Source organism: Ictalurus furcatus, chromosome 11 (genome assembly GCF_023375685.1).
Source record: "Ictalurus furcatus strain D&B chromosome 11, Billie_1.0, whole genome shotgun sequence".
Classification (NCBI taxonomy): Eukaryota; Metazoa; Chordata; class Actinopteri; order Siluriformes; family Ictaluridae; genus Ictalurus; species Ictalurus furcatus.
In genome coordinates, this window is record NC_071265.1 from 9,639,788 (window position 1) to 9,661,392 (window position 21,605).

A 21,605-nucleotide genomic window follows, 5' to 3' on the forward strand; every position below is an offset into this window, starting at 1 on the left:
TTTGATTAGAAGATCTTCTATATTAGTTGTCAGTGTCTGGTACATATCATAGCACTTGCGACAAATGTATAATAAAGTGTCTCTGCTTTTTTGTTCTGTTTGACCAATGATGACTTCCATCCTCGAATGCAAGTGCTTTCCTTAACAGCTATCTACCAACCCCTAAAGACAAGTCCCACTTCTTCTCATCCAGTGAGTCCGAGGAAGAGGAGGACCACCGCAAAAAATTTAAGATCAAGATCAAACCCCTGCTTGCTGACAATGCTGAGTTTGTGGCTCCTTCGGTAGATGAATTAAAAGCCTCCATAGGCAACATAGCTCTATCTCCTTCTCCTCTGGTGAGTCCTGCCTATGTTATCTATAATTTATTGTCCATATATGGTATTTCCTCCTGTCATCCACACTGTTGCTTTGTTTTTAATATTTTTATTTCTGCTAATGCTTTTTAGTTAGTCTAGTGTATGAGAAATAATCGTTCTGATACTGATGCTCATTCATACCACATCACTTTTTTATTGTACTGACAATAAAAACACTCAGGAATGCATGAACTGATTTCATGCACTATTTGGCTTAATTATAGATGCTCCATACATAAAAGCAGTGATGGTACAGCTCTCTGCGCTGCTCCCTGATTAATGAGCGAGTCTCAGGGAGTGGCTGCAGCTTTTGGACTCTTCACCCCTTACATTTCCTCATTTACTGAGCCACATGTTGACAAAACCACAAACCCGCATGTCTGTTTTGGCGACTGCTGATGTTGAGTCAAACATGCAGGAGACATATTTTTGGAAGGTCAGGTGCTGTCAGTGAGCTTGTTTTACAAGTTTTAGCTGTTTAACAGATGATGATGATGATTATCAAATGATTACTGCTTACTCAAGTTGCATACTCATTCACTGAACTAGGTACTAAGACATTGGCTAAGCAAGCCGTTTGTATATAAATATGTCTGTAATTGTTTTGACTTGATTCATTTCTGATGAGAAATATCCTTGTGTACAACCCCAAAGAAGTTTCACAGAAGTTGGGACGCTGTGTAAAATGTAAATGAAAACAGAATGCAATGATTTGCAAATCTCATAAACCCATATGTTATTCACAGTAGAACTGAGAAAATATATCAAATGTTTAAACTGAGGAAATGTACCATTTTAAGGAAGAAATAAGGTCATTTTGAATTTGATGGCCGCAACACGTCTCAAAAAGTTGGGACGGGGGAACAACAAAAGGATGGAAAAGTAACTGTTACTAAAAAGAATCTTTTTCCCACAATGGTACTTTATTCAAACTGTCCTACCAGTTGGGGTTAGTGCCTCATTTGCGAAGGTCGGTATCTTAGCAATGTGGACTTTGAAGCCAGCCACAAACCATTTCCTTCTAGGTGCCTTCATACATATTGAAATGCTGCCTTTTAATACATTGACTTATAAGACAGAAAGGCATCATGAGAGTCATCATATGTCATAACCTTTAATAGATTCAAACACACTGGACTACTGTTTCCTAAATAACAGCTAGTTGGCTGTTATTGTTAGTTAGCTACATAACCTGTGAGGTTGTGTGTTGGTAGTTATTTTATTTATGACCACAGAGCCACTTCAAATCTACAAACACGGATGGCATGTATACGTCAAATTAAAAAAGTATATTTTTAGCGATCTTAAAAAAAAAAGACCTTCCAACCTTCACACACTTGTTTTAGAACTTCACATTTTAACACCAGCTTACCCTTTGAGTCATTACTCAGAATTTCTCAAAACAGAGCAATATTTTCATTTTCCCTCCCACAATATAAATGGAAGATATCAACATATCAACATATGAATCCATTTCATATTAGTAATCTTGCTGATGCTCTCAAGTCAGCTTGATTTTCTCACGCTCAGATGGTGGCTTCGCTTTCTGTCAAGGTAAATAAAAAATGTTTTGTGGTTAGCATGTTTGCCTCGAATAACCAGGGTTGGGGGTTCGATTCCCGCCTCCGCCCTCTATGTGCAGAGTTCTCTACACGCCTTGGGCGTTTCCTCTGGGTATGCTGGTTTCCTCCCTCAGTCCAAAGACATGCGTTGATTGGCCTTTCCAAATTGTGTAAACGTGTGTGCGATTGTGTCCTGTGATTGGTTGGCACCTCATCCAGGGTGTCCACCCTCTTGTGCCCCAAGTCCCCTGGGATAGGCTACAGGATCCCTGCAACCCTGTGTAGGATAGGTGGTATAGAAAATGTATAGATGGATAGACAAGTATATACACTATATGGGTTTGTGGACACCTGACCATCACACCCATGTATGCTTTTTGAACCTCCCATTCTGGACGTAGTTCACCTTTACTGTGATGATAACCTCCACACTTCTGGGAAGACTTTCAATCAGTTTTTGGACATGGAGCTGGGGATTTGTGCTCATTCAGCAACAAGAGCGTTAGTGAGGTCAGGCACTGATGTCAGGTGAGAAGGCCCAGGATGCAGTCTGTGTTCCAGTTCATCCCAAAGCTCTTTGCTTTTGTTAAGGTCAGGGTTCTGTGCAGTCCACTTGAGTTCTTCCTCTCCAGCCTTGGCAAACCGTGTCTTATGGAGCTCGCTTTGTGCACAGTGCATTGTCATGCTGAAACATGTTGGGCCCTCTTGGTTCCGGTGAAAGGGGATTGTAATGCAACAGCATACTAAGACATTCTAGACAATTGTGTGCTTCCAACTTGAGGCGACAGTTTGGGAAAGAACCACATATGGGTATGACGGCCAGGTGTCCACTTATTTTTGGCCATATTGTGTAGTTAACATCAGTAAACTATATTTATTAGGGATGCACCAAAATTTCAGCCATCAATAATGGTCAATTTGTTTTTTTTACTCAAAAAGAAGATTAAATAAGTCTACAATGAATTAGACGCTGGTCAGTGATCAAGCCGTTTGAGCAGCAAAGCGGTAGTGAAAAATGTTGGACGTGCGGGCCCATGTCACGATTTCTACAAGAGATATTAGACAAGCTTATGTAAAAGGACTGCACCAAAGTGGCTTGTGTTATATATTTTTTTACTGTTAGCTGCATTTTTACTCCCTCCCCTCCTTTTACACTCCCTCCTTTCCATGGGCCTATGTTTTTTGGGGTTGACAAGTCTGCAAGGAAATCAACTACATCTTTAAACATATTTCGTCAGCGCGACAGATCTTCCCGCTTTGACTGTTAGTCTGTTCTAAAACTGTTCAAATCAGTTTTGTTCTGATTAGAACAAACTGCATGCTTCCTTTTATATTTTATAAATGTCAAGCTACATAGTAGTTTCAGATCATACTAAAGCAAATATTTATACATTTTTTGAAAACCTAAACGGTGAAATGAGTATTTTCACAGCACGATTGACTCTGACGGTGCACTCGAGGCGAGACGTGTGCTCTCGCTGACCTAATGCGATGGGTCTAGTGCGCACTACGTCTCAGGTGTGCTGGAGTACTGAGTGTACTCCCTCAATAATTCAGCTTGGAAACTAGGCACAGTGACGCTGTATGACATAGCCACGTAAGAACAGAAGCACGAGTGCAGCATGTGTCATATGAAAGCCACATCACTGAATTATTCACACACGTGCACTGAAGCAAGAATCACAGCAAGGCAAGGCAGGTCTGTGTGGAAGTTTCACAAAGCATGTTTTCGTATGGTCAGGTGCGACATGCACTGCATGGATATGCATGGTCATCTAGATAACCATGTTGGTACAGGTTGTTGGTATTCTGACAGGATTATATGTTCTCTACATCATCCACAACAAGCAGCCACATTCCATGACACCTAATACTTTCTTCATACATGAGCAGAAATATAGTTTAAAGCACCCTTACCCTTATCCCTTACCTCTTCTCCTTTTCCACTGCATTTGGCTTAAGCCAACATGCATTGTAAAGCTCTGTATTTTAGGAACAGTTATCTAGATTAGATAACTTATCCATTAGATTATCTAAAAGCAAACACACTTGTACACTTAATATTTACGATGTCATAAATAAGATATGCAAATTGGAAATACATGTGATTTTATGTATACAATAAAATCAAATGCCATAATTTTATTAATTATTTTTTAGAATAAAGACTGATAAGCTATTCAGAAGTCCCACTCATCCAGCAGTCATTGTATCTATCTATCTATATCTATCTATCTATATATATGTGTGTGTGTGTGTGTGTGTGTGTATATGTATATGTATGTATGTATATATATATATATATATATATATATATATATATATATATATATATATATATATATATATATATATATATATTGTGTGTGTGTGTATATAATATTTTTCTTATATATACACACACACACACACACACACACACATATATATATATATACTGTATACCCAAAATTCTTTATCTGTCTCTGTCTGTATTTTTTAACACATATAATAAGATGGTACACTGTTTTTTAACATTTAACATTAATCAGTGACACCTGGTTAGTGTAGCACAAAATGCTTATGCTCTTCAAATCCACACACTGTATTTAAGTCTTTGTGCTGAGCTCATGGTTTCATTTGTAATGGTGGCTTATACATCATTAGATATGGGACACTGATCTAAACTGGCCGACCAGTGCAATTTTTCTCATATGGTTTTACAGGGAGTGACACTGTGGTGCTGCATCATCAATTCAGGGTCCTCGGGTTCCCAAAAACATGCCGGTAGATGGATTGGTTATGCTAAATTGCCCCTAGGTGTGAATGAGTGTGTAAATGGGTGGGCATGTTGCCCTGTGACAGCATTTTCCCACCCAGTGTGTATTCCTGTGATAGCCTCCAGATCAACTCTGACCCTGACCAGAGGTTACTGAAGAAGAAAGAATGAATGGTTGATTAAAGCTACTACTTCAACTTAGTATGCATTTGCATTAAATATTACTTTACAACATTTAGTCTAGTAACATCAGGTCATTGGTGTACATTTAAATAGAATTGAAGCTTTTAGTATTAAGTCATGATATAAAATTTTAGGTTCATTGCCCACCCCTACTTGTAACCTTAGTGTTGGGTTGAGCATGAAATCTGATCAATGTTTAACAAGCCTGATAAGCTAAACAAGAGAAACGCAGGTCTCATTGTATTTGGTGCTGTACTTGAGAACATAGTGATAATTTATGTAGGCTGTTGTATTCTCTTGGGAGCGAGCTGAGTCGAGCTGAAACATTACACAAAGGCCCAGACTTTCCTAATATAGCACATATAGGAACCGTGTGCTGGGTTGCAGGTGCTCTTTGGGCTTTTATTGAGAAGACCTACACTATGGTTAGGACTCTTGTATATGGTTAGTCATCCATTAAAGTCTTAAAGCTCCTAAAAATAAACAGCTCCATGTTTGTTCATTTTGGGAGTTGCCTAAAATCAGAACTGTAGTTCAAATTCTCATGCTGGATTTAACATGCCCTTTTTTAACTGAATGGTGGATTTACGATACACTTCTAACCATCTTTGTTTTGTCACATTTTAATGTACATGTAGGTAATTCCATCTATAATTAAGAGCCAATGCTTATTAGAAAACAGAACATGATATTAATGCATGAATTTTTTTTTCTAATTTGCAAGAGCTATGTTAAAAGTATACTTCATTCCATTTCATTCATCTGCAGTTCCAGCCCTATGAAACCATACCTGTACTAATAGTACCTCTGATTCTTTCTTTCCTTCTCCCTCTCTCTAACGCTGGCCTCCTCAGAGGAGCAGTCCGGTAAGCTCTTTCCCCGTCTGTTCAGGAGTGCTGTGCTCTCTTTTTTATGGAATAAGGTTCATGGGCAGCGCTAAGCATATTTCAGGGTCCATGTGGTGCTTGGAATTAATACTAAGACAGCCGTAGTTGTGGCTGAGTTTACTTGAGTTGTTGTAGTGCCAGTGTTTTATAGGTCTAGGAAAATGTAAGAATATTTTATATTTTATTGTCAGCATGTCTTTTTCATAGATAGCCTGGGTTTTAAAAAAAATACATTTTAGAATAAATTAAGCATTTATGTATACATTATGAAAACATGACACCTACATAAAGCTCACGGAGCTACATGATAACTACATTGGTAGCTAACTACATAAGCCATGTTCATAGATCTACATGGTAATTACATAAACCATGTTCATAGAGCAACATGACACATACTGTACACAAGCCATGTCCATAGAGCTACATGACACCAGCATAGGTTATGTTCATAGAGCTACATCATAACTACATAAGCCATGTATAAAGAGAGCTACATGACACCTACATAAGCCATGATCATAGCGCTGTGACACCTATTTAAACCATGTTAACAGAGCTACAACACCTACTTAAACCATGTTAACAATACCTGAAGCCCAATAGGTTTATGTCAGATGGTCAGAAAGGGTTTGTGTAGGTGTTATGTAGGCCAAACTTCCAAAAAGTTCAGTTTTACCTATCGTTTACCAACGTAGGTGTCATGTAGCTCTGTTAACATGGTTTAAGTAGGTGTTGTACCTCTGTTAACACGGTTTAAGAAGGTGTCATAGCTCTATGAACATAGCTTATATAGGTCCCATGTAGCTCTATAAAAATGGTTTATGTTGTTGTCATGTAGCTCTATGAACACAGATAATGTGAATGCCACGTAGCTCTATAAAAATAATTTATGTTGGTGTCATATTGCAGTACGAAGATGAATTATGTATGTGTCATGTAGCTCTCTATAGATGGCTTATGTAGTTAAGATGTAGCTCTATGAACATAGCTTATGTCGGTGTCATGTAAGTTATAGCAGTTGTATATGTCTAGAACTCTGTCTTATCGTATTGTACACTACATGTGTATACAGGTATATATCACATCATGAAAGAGTACAGCCACCAGTTTAACCTTCTACCAAGCAGCTGCAAGTTTGAAAAGCAATATTTCTGGAATTTCATATTCTAAAACCCATACTATATATGAATGCACAGTGTTGGTGGGTCTTCACCCATCTGTGGTCTTGTTAGTCTTAAAACTTCAGGCAACGGTTTCTGCTTAGCAGTTTTGAGCTCTACCTGGCTGTTTTGTGTAGACCATGTCCTCAGTCTAATAAGAATTGACTTGGAGGTCAATTCTTATTAGAGGTAAGGAGATTTTTTCACCTGTGAACACAACATAGCTGAAACAGTTTCCTTTGTGGTTTGTACAGTGTGGTCTGTTTGAACCATATTGGTCATATTGCTAACCACCTACAGTATCTTGCTAACCCTTAGTGGGCTAATAGCAGGATTTCCCTAAGAAATGGACCTAGCAGTGATAGCCAGTGATGAATTTGTATTGTACTGAAACACAGATTTCAAGAGTCACTTCCAACTTGCTGAGTACATTTTCCTTGAATGGTGTTTAGACCAAACAGAAAAAGATTCTTTCTGCAGCATGGACAGACATGGATATGGAATGGGAGAAATGGACAGGGCTTTGCAAACACAGTTTGGCTGTTTTTAACCTTAAGTCTTGCCAGAAATATGGCAAGGTGTGAAGACTAAAAGCTGCTTTTTAGAGCAGATTTGGGAGTGAGTAGAGAATCATTTGGAGATTAATCTCTGTGTTATGGGTATCTATGTTAAAATAACAAGCAGTCATTATGTTATTTTCCAGAGAGTATTGTGCATGTTGTAGAGCAGCAACCTCCCACCTGTGTTTTAAATGTGTGTATATATGTGTGTGTGTATATATATATATATATATATATAAAGTTTTTTTTCTCCTCGTACTTCTCACTTCACTTTTTCTGGAGGTAGTTTGTAAAAGCTGCTTGCTTTGTAAGACCTCCCATGGTGCACAGTGGAAAATTGCAGCTGTAGTAATAAATATTCTGGGTTATCTGTAAGGGGTTTGTTCAGGCAAAAATGTGAACAGAAGGTATCAGGCTATGAAACCAGCAGTTAGCATGGTCACGGTAAGTGTCCTGCTGGCTAGCAAAATACTCTATGCCATGTTAGCATTTTTTGGCTTAATTATTAATTTATTCACACTCCAAATCTGGAAATATATCTGAAAGTATCATTTTTATGCTTGTGCAGTGTTTGAGTTCAGATATTTACAAAGTCACTTTTTTTTAAACCTTGGTCTGAAAACATGAACGTGTCTTTTTCCTGAACTTTTTACAACGGTTAGAAACTTGGTGTCGTTTCTTGAATGTGGTTTGGGGGCGGGGTTCGGGTTTGAATGCTTCACTTTCTATTCTCTACACAGAGTTTATTTTAAGAGTGTGTATTACTTATTTGTCACTCTCTGACCAGGTGTCTGTTCTCTCTTCCTTTTTGCTGGTCACAGAGACGTAGCCCGGTAAGTGCTGTATTCTTGCTTTTTTGTTTCCTAATGCTCTCTGTAGTCCTTTAGCTGGAACAGGCCTGTGGTTATGAAGGCTGTGAGGACTGTGACTGTTTTAATAATTAATAATTTAGCACTATTTTTTGTGTGACAGCTGTGCTACACTTCAAGTTCATTTGTATTGATGTGCTATGTGCTGAGCACTTTACCTGCACCATATTGACGAAAACACCCATGTGAGCATAAAATTGCTTACACTGCAGTGCATTTTATGAAAGCATAAGCAGTCATGTATGCAGTAGAGAAGCACTACATTATGATGATGATTAAGATGATGATGATTAGTAGTAGTAGTAGTAGTAGTAGTAGTGGTGGTGGTAGTAGTAGAGATCTCAGCATTAATACCATGAAAATATGATTAAACGATGTGGGGTTTTTTGTCCTAAAAGCTTAACTAATTACAATTCAGTGGCAGACTTTGTTTTTTAGCTTGTTTATCAGATTTAACAATCATATTACATTATTATTATTATCACCATTATTCCAATGTACATTTCTGCCCAAAGCTGAGCTTTACTGTTTCATATAAACCAAAGGTGAGGAAATACCATACAATTAATGTTAACTCCTGATACTACTATTTTTGTCATATTTTTGTATTATTATTATTATTATTATTATTATTATTATTATTACAGTAAGTGGAGTAGTGGTAGGGTTTGTAATTTTGCATTATTACAGTGGTGCTTGAAAGTTTGTGGGGAAAAAAAGTGTTAAGAATTTCTATATATCTAAATAAATAAAGACTTAATAAAGATTTTCACAGAAAAAAATAGTCCTAAAAGTAGACAAAGAGAACCCAATTAAACAAATGAGACAAAAATATTCTACTTCATCACTTATTTATTGAGGAAAATGAACCAATATCACATATCAAGTAGCAAATGTATGTGAACCTCTTGGATTAGTAGTTAATTTGAAGGTGAAATTAGAGTCAGGTGTTTTCAATAAATAGGATGACGATCAGGTGTGAGTGAGCGCCCTGTTTTATTTAAAGAACTGGGATCTATCAAAGTCTGATCTTCACAACACATGTTTGTGGAAGTGTATCATGGCACAAACAAAGGAGATTTCTGAGGACTTGAGAAAAGAGTTGTTGATGCTCATCAGGCTGGAAAATGTTACAAAACCATCTCTAAAGAGTTTGGTCTCCACCAATCCACAGTCAGAAAGATTGTGAACAAATGGTGGAAATTCAAGACCATTGTTACCCTTCCCAGGAGTGATCAACCAACAAAGATCTCTCTAAGCACAAGACATGTTATAGACTGTGAGTTCATAAAGGAGCCAGGGTAACTTCTATGCAACTAAAGGCCTCTCTTACATTGGCTACTGAACATCAATGGTGTTCATGGCAGGGTTGGAAGGAGAAAGTCGCTGCTCTCCAAAAAGAACGTTGCTGTCCCTCTGCAGTTTGCTAAAGATCATGTGGACGAGCCAGAAGGCTACTGGAAAAATTGTTGGTGGATGGATGAGACCAAAATATAATTTTTAGTTTAAATGAGAAGTGTTATGTTTGGAGAAAGGAAAGCACTGCATTCCAGCATAAGAACCTTATCCCAGCTGTGAAACATGGTGGTGGTAGTATCATGGTCTGGGTCTGTTTTGCTGCATCTGGGCGAGGACAACTTGCCTTCATTGATGGAACAATGAATTCTGAATTATACCAACGAACTCTAAAGGAAAATTTCCGGACATCTGTCCATGAACTGAATCTCAAGAGAAAATGGGTCATGCAGCAAGACAATGACCCTAAGCACACAAGTCATTCTAACAAAGAATGGTTAAAGAAGAATAAAGTTATGATGAAATGTTGTGGAAGAACCTGAAGCAGACAGTTCATGTGAGGAAACCCACTAACATCCCAGAGTCACACCAGATACTGAAAGCAAAGGTTCACATACTTTTGCACTCACAGAGATGCAATATTGGATAATTTCCTCAACAAATAAATGTCCAAGTATAATATTTTTGCCTCATTTGTTTAGTTGGGTTCTCTTTATATACTTTTAGGAATTCTTTTAGGAAAATCTTATTGTGTTTTAGGTCATATTTATGCAGAAATATAGAAAATTCTAAAGGGTTCACAAACTTTCAAGCACCACTGTAATTATAAATGTATGAATGACAAGAGATAATAATTAGCCATTGTTACTCCTAATGATGATGATAATTAGAATAATAAAAATAATATAAAATGATACTCTTGCCATTCAGTTGAGTGTTGAGCACATTAAGGAAATGTTGTTGCACAGTCCTGAGATTTTTAAAAATATTTCACAAAACAAGCTTTTCTTTGATTAATTAGTGATCAATAAATGTACTAGTTTTTTTGTGAGTCAGTATTTTGCTTTCTGTTTTCTGTTTTTGTTCCAGGGTCTGGCAAAAAGAGATGTGCCTAGTGAGTACATTTTGGAAAATATGAATGAGCAATTGCAGTTTAGTCTCTAAATTGAGCACAATATTGTTCTGTCATTTAAAATAGACAATGTAAACAGTGTGTTAGAGTCTATGTGGATGTTTTTTTTTAATCATTATTGTTTTGTTCTTAGGTGAAGAAATCGAAATTGCACGACCAAGACGTTCAGTTCCCACTGTTACTCCAGTCTCAGTCCCCTCACCTACACCTGCACCTGCACCTGTACCTGTACCAGAACCTCCCAGGTAAACACACGCACACAATCATACAGTCATTGTTTGGTGCACCACTGCATTACATGATTTATACTACTCTAAGTGGAGAAAAATGAAAAGGTTTAGATGTCAAAATAATTGCTAATTGGATGAGATCAGTGCTCCAAAGTTGCTTTCTGTCACACATGTCTGCTTTGCTTTTTGCCTTCTCTCTGTTTCAGTAGTAACAAATCTCCAGTGCCGGAGGATGCAATAGCCTTATTTGGCCCTCCACTGGAGACAGCATTTGAAGAGCAGAGGACTGAAGGTACAAAGAGCAGCCGTTAATGACTGTGAAGTACACTGATTATTACTGATCACTGAATGCTTCAGCTTAGTGTTGCTGTAATGCCAAGCAGATACACAACCATTCAATTACCTCTTTCCCTTCACATACTTCCATTCATGCACATTTGTGATGTTTGGATTTGTAAAGAATATAACGTGGGATTATACTGTATTCTAAATTGTTCCAGATCTGTTTGATACAATTCTGCATAGTCTCATGTTCAGATTAGTAATCGTATATTATCACCAAACACACTAATCCTAGATTTCAAGAACATAAATCATTAAACATCTATTTTGTCTATAGATGCTACTTTTTAAACATATTCTATTCTGAGAAAATGAAGGGAAAGTGTTTGAGTGGTTTAGGTCTAGGACAGGGGTGTCACTCATTTTAGGTCATTTTAAGGACCATGTAACACTTGTAGGTCAGACCAAAAGATCCATTTAGTAGACCAGTAACACATCAACCAGTTCTCTTAAACATGTTCAGCATTTAATTCATTAATCAGCATTTAACTGATTCTCAATGCACATATTTATACAGTATTTATATATATTTATACAGTGTATATACACTCAACATCCACTTGAATAGGAGCAGCTGTACACCTGCTTATTTATGCAGTTATCCAATCAACCAATCATGTGGTAACAGCACAATGCATAAAATCAGCAGGTCAAGAGCTTCAGGTAATGTTCACTTTAAACATCAGAATGGGGAAAAAGTGTGATCTCTGTGACTAACTGTGGCATGGTTGTTGGAGCCATTGGCTGGTTTGAGTATTTTAGAAACTAATAATCTCCTGGGAATTTTACACAACGGTCTTTAGAGTTTACACAGAATGGTGTGAAGAAGAAAAAAACATTGAGTGAGCGAAGTTCTGTGGGGGGAAACACCTTGTTGATAAGAGAGGTCAGAGGAAAATGGCCAGGAAGGATATATTAACTCATATAATCACTCTTTAAAACCGTGGTGAGCAGAAAAGCATCTCTGCATGCACAAAACGTCAAACCATGAGGTGGATGGGCTACAACAGCAGATGGCCACATCAGGTTCCACTGCTGTCAGCCAAGACAGGAAGCTGAGGCTATCATGGGCACAGACTCACCCAAATTGGACAGTTATTCTTCAACTGTCCAGTATACTGTCTCAGATTCTTGTTCTTGGCTGACAGGAGTGGAACCTGATGTGGTATTTGACCTATTATAGACTTCCTATCAGTCCGACCAGTCTGGTCATTCTCCTCTGATCTCTCTCATTAACAAGGTGTTTCAGTCTGCAGGCCCTCTGCTCACAGGATGTTTTTTGTTTTACACACCATTCTGTGTAAACTCTAGAGACTGTTGTGTGTGAAAATCCCAGGAGACCAGCAGTTTATGAACTACTCAAACCAGCCCATGTGGCACCAACAACCATGCCACGGTTTAAGTCACAGAGATCACACTTTTTTCCCCATTCTGATGTTTGATGTGAACATTAACTGAAGCTCTTGACCTGTATCTGCATGATTTTATATTTATGCTAAATATTTAGCATAACTATTTACAAATAAAATTATCAAAGTTGTGATTACAGAAGTGTTTCAGCATCAGATCTTTAGCTTGCTAATGAAGAATTACATGTTAATGGCTGAGCTTATGGACCCCTGTTTATTGCTTATTTCTCTCCTATTGGAACAACAAAGCACTTTTTGTGTTTCAAAAGATTCAGTTACAGTCAGTAAGAGGATTTTAGTTTAGAACACTGATTGATTCTAAATTTATTAATTGGGTTGGAATTAAAACATTATTGGTCCTGTCCTGACCCACAGGCTGTATATTTTTGACACCTCTGGTCTAGGACTAGCTTAGGTCTAAGCTCCATGATGGGTAACATTGCTGTCCACTGACTGTGTTGTGCCATCTTCCATATATTAGTGATGATGGAGGAACCTGATGTTTGGGGTGCTCCTTTACATGAGCCAAACCCAGACTCTTCTCTAGGAAGACCTTTTCCTCCAGGACGTAAGTTTCTGGTAATGTGGCACGAATTGTCTCTCGTCGGGATCATGAACTCTTTCCCTCCATACTTTCCAAATGGTTGTATGAGTAAAGAATCATCTGGGAATGTGGTTTTCATTAACGTTTGCTCTTTTGTAAGCTCCAGTAACCCACTAATTTCACAAATCCTTAGCGAGGAAAACCAATCAAACTCATATCCCTAAAGTCATCCAGTTTAGCCCATGGCTAAATCTCCTATGATGACGGTTTACTTGATGTGGCCTCAGTTGACTACTATGTAAAACTCTATTTCATATAGGTCTGGTCAAATAAACCCTTGATATAGGTAGATGTGAGTTAAATGTCTGGATAAACCTATATACAGTGGATATGAAAAGTCTACACACCCCTGTTAAAATGGCAGGTTTTTGTGATGTAAAAAAACGAGACCAAGATAAATCACGTCTGTACCTTTTTCCCCTTTATTGTGAAATTGCAACATATAAATATCAAGTGACAAACACCCAGAAATGTTTTTATGGAAAAAAGAAAATAATAAAACTTCCAATACCCAGCTTGCATAAGTGTGTACACTCTTTTATAATTGGGAATGTGGCAGTGTTCAGAATCAACCAGTCACAATCAAACTCATGTTAAATACTAGTTAGTGTACACATGCCATCAATTCAAGTGACTGATTACCCCCAAATAAAGTATAGCTGTTTCTATAGGATTTTCCTGATATCCTCTTATTAACATCCAACTGGAAAGGCCATATGCTACAAAGAGCTTACAAAGCAGGTATGGGATCTCAATGTTGAAAAATACCAATCAGGAGAGGGTTACAAATCAAGTAAAGGCAGTCAACAAGTTGAGAAAATATGTCACGACAGAACAGGATGTCTCTCGAAAATTGATGAGAAACTCGGGAGAAAACTGGTCAGGGAGGCTGCCCAGAGGCCAATAGCAACATTAAAAGAATTGCAGCAAGTTCTGGCAGGTACAAGTTGCTCCCTACATGTGACTATTCTTCATAACTCTGGTCTGTGGGGTAGGGTGGCAAGACGGAAGCCTTTTTTAACCAAAAAATAAATAAAAAATACATCCAGTCTCCCAAAACCATGTGGAATAATGTGCTATGTTTTGATGAGACCAAAGTTTAACTTTTTGGCCACAATACCAAACGATATGTTTGGCATCAAACAGCGCATTACCAAAAGAATACCATCTCCATGAGGAAACATGGTGGTGGTAGCATAATACTTTGGGACTGTTTTTCTTCAGCTGGAACTGGGGCTTTAATCAGGGTGGAGGGAATAATGAATAGCTGCAAATACCATCATTTTTGGTGCAAAAGCTTAAGGATCCTGCTAAAACACTTAAGATGAAGAGGAATTTCACCTTTCAGCATTACAATGACCAAAAGCAATCTTGTAGATCAACAACGGAATGGCTTCACCAAAACAAGTTCAAGGTTTTAGAATGGCCCAGCCAGAGTCCAGACCTAAATCCAATCAAGAATCTATGGGGTGACCTGAAGAGCGCTGTGCACAGGAGATGCCTGGCCAATTTGACAATTTGAGGTAGAATGCTTTTGCAAGGATCAGTGGCAAAATATTGCTAAGTCAAAATGTGCCAAACTGATTGACACTTACACAAAAAGTTTGAATGCTGTGATAAAATCTAAAGGTGTTTCAACTAAGCATTAGTTTAGGGGTGTGCACACTTATGTAAGCAGGTTATTGTACTTTTTTTTCCCTAAAATGATTCTTATTGTTTTTCGCTTTACTTAATAGGTTAAAGTTTCGCAATAAATGTAGAAAAAGTTCCGACATGATTTATTGTTTTCTTTTTTTTCACATCACAAAAACCTGCCATTTTAACAGGGGTGTGTAGACCTTTTATATCCACTGTACGAACGTTTTATTAACGCTGTATATTTGTGTTTTTAGTATTTCTGATAAAATTAAATGTCAATTCTACATTATTTCTCACTAGAGAGTCTAGGACACCTACTCTCACTCTGTATGGTATCATTCAGAGCAAATTGGTCAGGCCACAGGGAGTGAAGTGTTGTCATTCTCTGTGAGTTACTCATCCCATGTCCCAGCCCTCCCACCTTCTCCTTGCATCCAATGAGTAAGATCTTGCATATGCATGGTGCTTTGGGCATGGTATAGTCCTGATTTTCTGAGCTAGTACAGTGCGGGCATAATGTCTGACCACTAGGGGGCATTTGAAAATGCTTGCTCAGCCACCCTGATGTCATTGCAGCACTCCCTCCTCTTCCACCCAAGAATGTGCCGACTTCCCCCCCTCCAAGCAACACTACAAGCCCAGATTCCTCCGGTAAGACCGGTGCTTCTTCCTCATGTGTATGTTCCTCCATTCCATTTGTATGTCTTGTATGTTATGATGGTGATATCAGTATCTTTATTTCTATATGAAATACATCATTTCACTTGAAGCACCATTTGACATGAAGCAGGGTCTCGAATCACCCCGTTTCATATCTCAGCATTTTCTACCTTTAATGATTTCTTCAATTATGGTGTCTTCACATATTACTGATGCAGATGTGAAAGCAGAGGACACTTCAGCGAACACACACAAACCCTCCATAGCAGATCTAGACAACATTTTCGGCCCAGCGGACTCCTCCAAACCTGGAGACAGCGCCGCAGACAATTGGGTCTGCTTCACCGATGACTCACTTCAAAGACCTCCTCTACCAGAAGAGCCAGGTCCACCTTTACCAAAATTTCCACCTCCTCCTGAAGAACCTGCCCCTCCTCTTCCTAAACCCGAACTACCAAGAAACACCACACCCTCTCCTCCAGCCCCCATTCTGTCACCCAAAGATCCTTCTCCCCCCAAAGTACCCATTCCTCCAGACGAGGTAGCCCTGCCTCCTCCAGATGAACCTCTCCAGCCAAATGTTAAATCAGCTCAGCCTATTCCTGATACAGAGACAAGGTCTGGCTCAGCCAAGACTCCACCTAGTGGTCTGGAGATAAATGCACATACAGTCCCCCCACCCCTGGCCCTTAATCATGAAGAGAAGAACAACCCTGAGGAGGGCAATCCAAAAGAGGAACCAAGTGAAAGCAGTGCTTCACCCAAAGAGATTGATCAGAGCCCTAGATCACCACCACCACCACCTCCTCCACCCCCCACATACAAGGCAGTGGTGTCATCTCCTGGGCCTACACCTGCAGTCACGAGTGGAGGAAGTGGCAGTGGTGAGTCATAGATGTGCATCATCAAAAATGAACACTTAGCACTTAGTTCATATGTACACTTTGTTTTACACTCTCAGATGAAGTCATTTGCTACTGGCACATTGAATAAAGAATGACTCGATCTCAGGAATACATATGGGCTGAAATAAAAGAGCTTTTATTATTTAAACGCTATTACAATGTTATTAAAACGGTACTGTTTTTTCCTCAACCACAGTGATATGTGAGTCTGATCCAGATCTAGTGGTCATGACAAAACTGTTCAATGTTGTCTCAGTCACTATTTTGTTTTAAAATTGTCACACTAGTACTAAAAATTGATTTTCTCAAGGCTTTGGCCCATGAAAAGTAAAAAGAGATTCTTAAGATGGTGAGAAGCCTGATTTTAAATAATTGATTTTAGAAAACATTCAGTGATCTTGTAGTACGATGTAATTTCTTATTAACTTAAGAGTGACACATCATACTTATGATCGTTTTGTAGTTACAGTTGGTACCCTTGGTAAATATGAGCAAAAAAAGCTGTGAAAAATTGTCTTTATTGTTTAACCTTTTGACCTTTTGTTAAAAAAAATTCACAAAAATAATATGCTCTCAAGGATATCAAACAATTGAAAACAAAATACAGGTTTATCCAAAAAAATCTTTGTTAAATATAGGTGTGCAACAATTATTGGCACCCTTTTAGTCAATACTTTGTGCTAGCTCCCTCTGCCAAGATAACAGCTCTGAGTCTTCTCCTATAATGCCTGATGAGGTTGGAGAATACATGGCAAGGGATCTGAGACCATTCCTCCATACAGAATCTCTCCAGATGTTTCAAATTTCGAGGTCCACACTGGTGGACTCTCCTCTTCAGTTCAATCCACAGGTTTTCTATGGGTTCCAGTCAGGGGACTGGGCTGACCATGGCAGGATCTTGATTTTGTGGTCAGTAAACCATTTTTGTGTTGATTTTCCTGTATGTTTTGGATCATTGGGGCGGCTATGGCTCAGGTGGTAAAGCAGTTTGTCCACTAATCGCATGTTAGTGGTTCAATTTCTGGCCCACATGAGTCCACATGCCGAAGTGTCCTTGAGCAAGACACTGAACCCCAAGTTCCTCACAATGGCAGGCTAGTGCCATGCATGGCAGCTCTGCTGTGATTGGTGTGTGTGTGTGTGTGTGTGCAAATGGTTGAATGAGACATAGTGTAAAGCACTTTGTAGACCCACTAAGGTTAAAAGGCGCTATATAAGTGCAGACCATTTACCATCATTGTCCTGCTGGATGCTTTCTGTCAGCTTTCTGTTTTCATTTAATATCTGTTGATATTTGATAGAGTCCATGATGCCATGTATCCTAACGAAATAGGTCCAGGTCCTCTGGGAGAAAAACAGCCCCAAAATATTTAAGAAACACCACCAGCATGTTTAACCATGGGCATGAGGTACTATACCATAAGGCAACCCTCTCTGTGTGCCAAAACCACCTCTAGTGCCAAAAAGCTCTATTTTGGTTTCATCTGACCATAGAACCCGATCCCATTTGAGGTTCCACTAGTGTCTGGTAAACTGAAGATGCTTGAGTTTATTTTACTCATCATTGAGTTTATATTACTCTTGGATGAGAGTAGAGGCTTTTTTCTTGAAACCCTTCCAAATAACTTGTTGTGATGTAGGTGACTTCGGATTGTAGTTTTGGAGAATTTCTGACCCCAAGACACAACTAACTATGTCAATTCTCCAGCTGTGATCCTTGGAGATTGTCTGGCCACTGGAACCATCACAGTGCGTTGAGACAATATAGACACACGTCCAATTCCAGGTTTATTCATAACCTTTCCAGTTGACTGGAACTTCTTAATTATTGCCCTGATGGAGGAAATGGGCATTTTCAATGCTTGTGCTATTTTCTTATAGCCACTTCCCATTTTGTGAAGCTCACCAACCTTTTGCCACACATCACAGCTATATTCCTTGGTCTTACCCATTGTTATGAATGACTAAGGGAATTTGGCCTGTGTGTTACCTCATATTTATACCCCTGTGAAACAGGAAGTCATGGTTGAATAATTTCCTGTTTCTAGTCACCCAGGTATACTAAAAATAATTTAAAATATCAATGGAAATATACTTCAAATATATTTCTCTCATATGAATTCATAGGTGTGCCAATAATTGTTGCACCCCTATATTTAACAAAGTGTTTTTTTTTTTATAAACATGTGCAATTTTTTGTTATGCATGAGAGCAGAGTATGTTTGTGAATTTTTTTTAACAAAACATCAAAATAATAAACAATAAAGACAATTTTTCACAGCCTTTTTTGCTCATATTTACCAAGGGTGCCAATATTAGTGTTATTTCATGTTGTGAAGCATTTGCAAAAGTTCCAAATTAATCACAAGGTTATAGCACCTATAAGCAGACATTGCCTTGATGTTTTTCTCTTGAATAACTTTCACTCAAAGTTAATAAGACAGAACAACTGCAGCTTGTTACCAAGAAACATCAAAGCACAAATTCCTTCAAGCTTAGAATTTCCTGTGTCAGAAAACCCAAAGGAATAGCTTAACTCTGACTGTTGTACAGCACTGACACAGGAAACTCTTTCCAAAAATGTTCAATAAAAGTCTCTACACAGAAACCTTCACCGTGTAATTATACATTTTACTTTGTTAAATTACAAAATTCTGTTTTTATTCCATCTATTATTAGTTTTAGATTGTGCCATACAAATCCCTGTGAATAGCTGTTCCTATAGAAACTATAGCATATTAGAAAGAGCACATTTTTAATTGCCTTGCAGTCAGGACCTCTGGCCAATTAGGTACAATAGTTTAACAGTGCTGTGGTATAACAGTTATTAATGGCACACATGTTATGATTTTGAATGAGAAGATGATGAGAGTGATAGCATTGACCCAGCACATTGGAGCTGTGCTAATGGAACAGCCCAAGCATCAGTCTAAATTCAGCCAGGCATAAAAAAATTGACTAAAATGCTCGGCTCTTAATCATTTCTTACCAAACCACTACTATACACCCACGAACTTCAGTGTTCATATTTGAAAATTTCAACAGGGAAAATATAGAACTTTAATGTCTTAAGGATGACTTATGCCAGTTGGTTCAAATGCATTGTAGGTTACATGGGCATTTGAAAGCCATGGCTTAAATTTTATTAAGTTCATCTACTGGATTGGGAAAGGCCCATACCGTACTTGCTCTTAGGTCAGCTCGCCTCTCAAGGCACGTTCACATATTTCACACTGACGAGGCTTAAAGATGATGTTGTATATGTATACGGCTGATCAGAAATGCATTATAACTATTTGCAAATGGCTATAAGATCATGTTATCCCTCCTCCCTCAGCTGAATGTTGTTTTAATGAGATGTCCTTGATATGCAGGCTCCTCATCCCCTGTACACCCTGCCACGCCATTGGCTGCCAGCAGCCCTCCTCCTCCCCCTCCACCTCCACGGCCGCCCTCCCGTCCCAAACTGGCTTCTGGGAAAGGCAGCGTAGGGGATGCGGTATGTGATAGCACAAAGCTTCTGATACACAGCAAAACAGTTAACGGTGGCACAGGTTATCTTTACATGAAATGCAAGAAGCCATTCAGTGTGTCAGTGTGTTTTAATGTCTCTTTATTCTCATGAGACTTTATAGTTCTGTGTGGTTTTATTTTTCCCTAGCTGCATGTAGTTTAGTAACCTAGTATAGTAACGTGATAACTGGAAGCTAAAAACCTGTTGGTACTGTAGTTTATGGATGTTTCTCCACATAAGGATGCAGTGCCTCATGAAAAATGTGTGGTGGTCTGGGAAATGTTGCAGCTGAATTCAGCCACACACACAAAAAAAATCTGTTTTCTTTGCCTGTAATATACTTTGATAACTCTACTCTTTCCATAAATATTTCCCCTCAAAATGATCTAAACTGTTAAACACAGTTAAACTAATCCATGCTAGCTACGTGTGATTTCCTCACATGGAGAATATCAGCAAGATACTGACTGTATAAGGAAAACGGATTAAAGTCTAATCAGTTAGTAGTAGTTTATAATCACATACTAGCTGTCAAAATACTCACTTTTCCAAGGTATCTACACAAATGCTACATTACTTAAGCTGGTTTAGGTTTACTAAGGATGTACTATCATTTAAATAACTACTATACAGTAAAGCTTTTTTCCCCAGTACAAATCTTCACTGTCTGTTGTCAGTCCGCTTACAAGTTACATTACCAAGCTACTGATTGAAACTAATCCAAAGCTAACAGTACTTTAGTGAGGTGAACTGGTATAATTTTGTACAGAGCTGCAGATTAAGTTTCACTCAAGAAAAGACACAATATTGATAGCACCAGCACTGATAGGTTTCTTCTTTTCGGAACCTCTTTCCTTTTCTCCCCAAACAGAATCGGCCCTTCAGCCCTCCCACCCACTCGTCAAGCCCGCCACCTTTGGCACCGCTGGCACGAGCAGAGAGCACCTCCTCCATCTCCTCCACCAACTCCCTCAGCGCTGCGTCTACACCCACTGTCGGTAAAGAGCTCTCCGTGTCTGTGTCAGGTGTGACGCCATTCTTCCTGCTCGGTGTGTATGTGTTTGCAAATCTAATTGGTTTGCAAAGTCCAATGTGACTGCCTAGCTGGCTAGATTCTAGACTAATCATTTGTCTTGCGGTGGTACTTTGAACATCCGTTTAGTTCATAAGTTATGTGCTTTATGGGTATTCTTGATGTAAGGGTGGTGTGTTGATGTCAGTAGTTCGCTACAACTGAGTGTCAACAGTTCATTGTAGTAAAAGAATGAGCAGAAGACATTTCTGTCTCTATTTTAACATATTTAATTTGTTTGATAATGAGAGGGTTTGATTCCCGCCTCCGCCCTGTGTGTGCAGAGTTTGCATGTTCTCCCCGTGCTTCGGGGGTTTCCTATGGGTACTCCGGTTTCCTCACCGAGTCCGAAGACATGCGCTGTAGGCTGATTTGCATTTCAAAATTGCCTGTAGTGTGTGAATGGGGCGGGTATCCACCGCCTTGTGCCCCGAGTCCCCTGGGATAGGCTCCAGGCGCCCC

At 38.8% G+C, this 21,605-nt stretch overlaps 1 protein-coding gene across 4 annotated transcripts in view; it reads left to right on the forward strand.

Moving 5' to 3' along the window:
- sgip1a (SH3GL interacting endocytic adaptor 1a) overlaps positions 1-21,605 on the forward strand; it is a 68,783-nt gene that overhangs the window by 34,103 nt on the left and 13,075 nt on the right. For 2 of the 4 annotated variants that reach the window (XM_053635846.1, XM_053635847.1), the window contains 10 exons: positions 157-338; positions 8,294-8,305; positions 10,727-10,751; positions 10,903-11,014; positions 11,206-11,291; positions 13,232-13,318; positions 15,569-15,643; positions 15,871-16,536; positions 19,932-20,056; positions 20,943-21,120. In XM_053635846.1, coding sequence (XP_053491821.1) covers positions 157-338; positions 8,294-8,305; positions 10,727-10,751; positions 10,903-11,014; positions 11,206-11,291; positions 13,232-13,318; positions 15,569-15,643; positions 15,871-16,536; positions 19,932-20,056; positions 20,943-21,120 — 1,548 coding nt within the window. The remainder of the gene's footprint in view (positions 1-156; positions 339-8,293; positions 8,306-10,726; positions 10,752-10,902; positions 11,015-11,205; positions 11,292-13,231; positions 13,319-15,568; positions 15,644-15,870; positions 16,537-19,931; positions 20,057-20,942; positions 21,121-21,605) is intronic. The other 2 variants (XM_053635848.1, XM_053635849.1) reach the window with 1 other exon arrangement.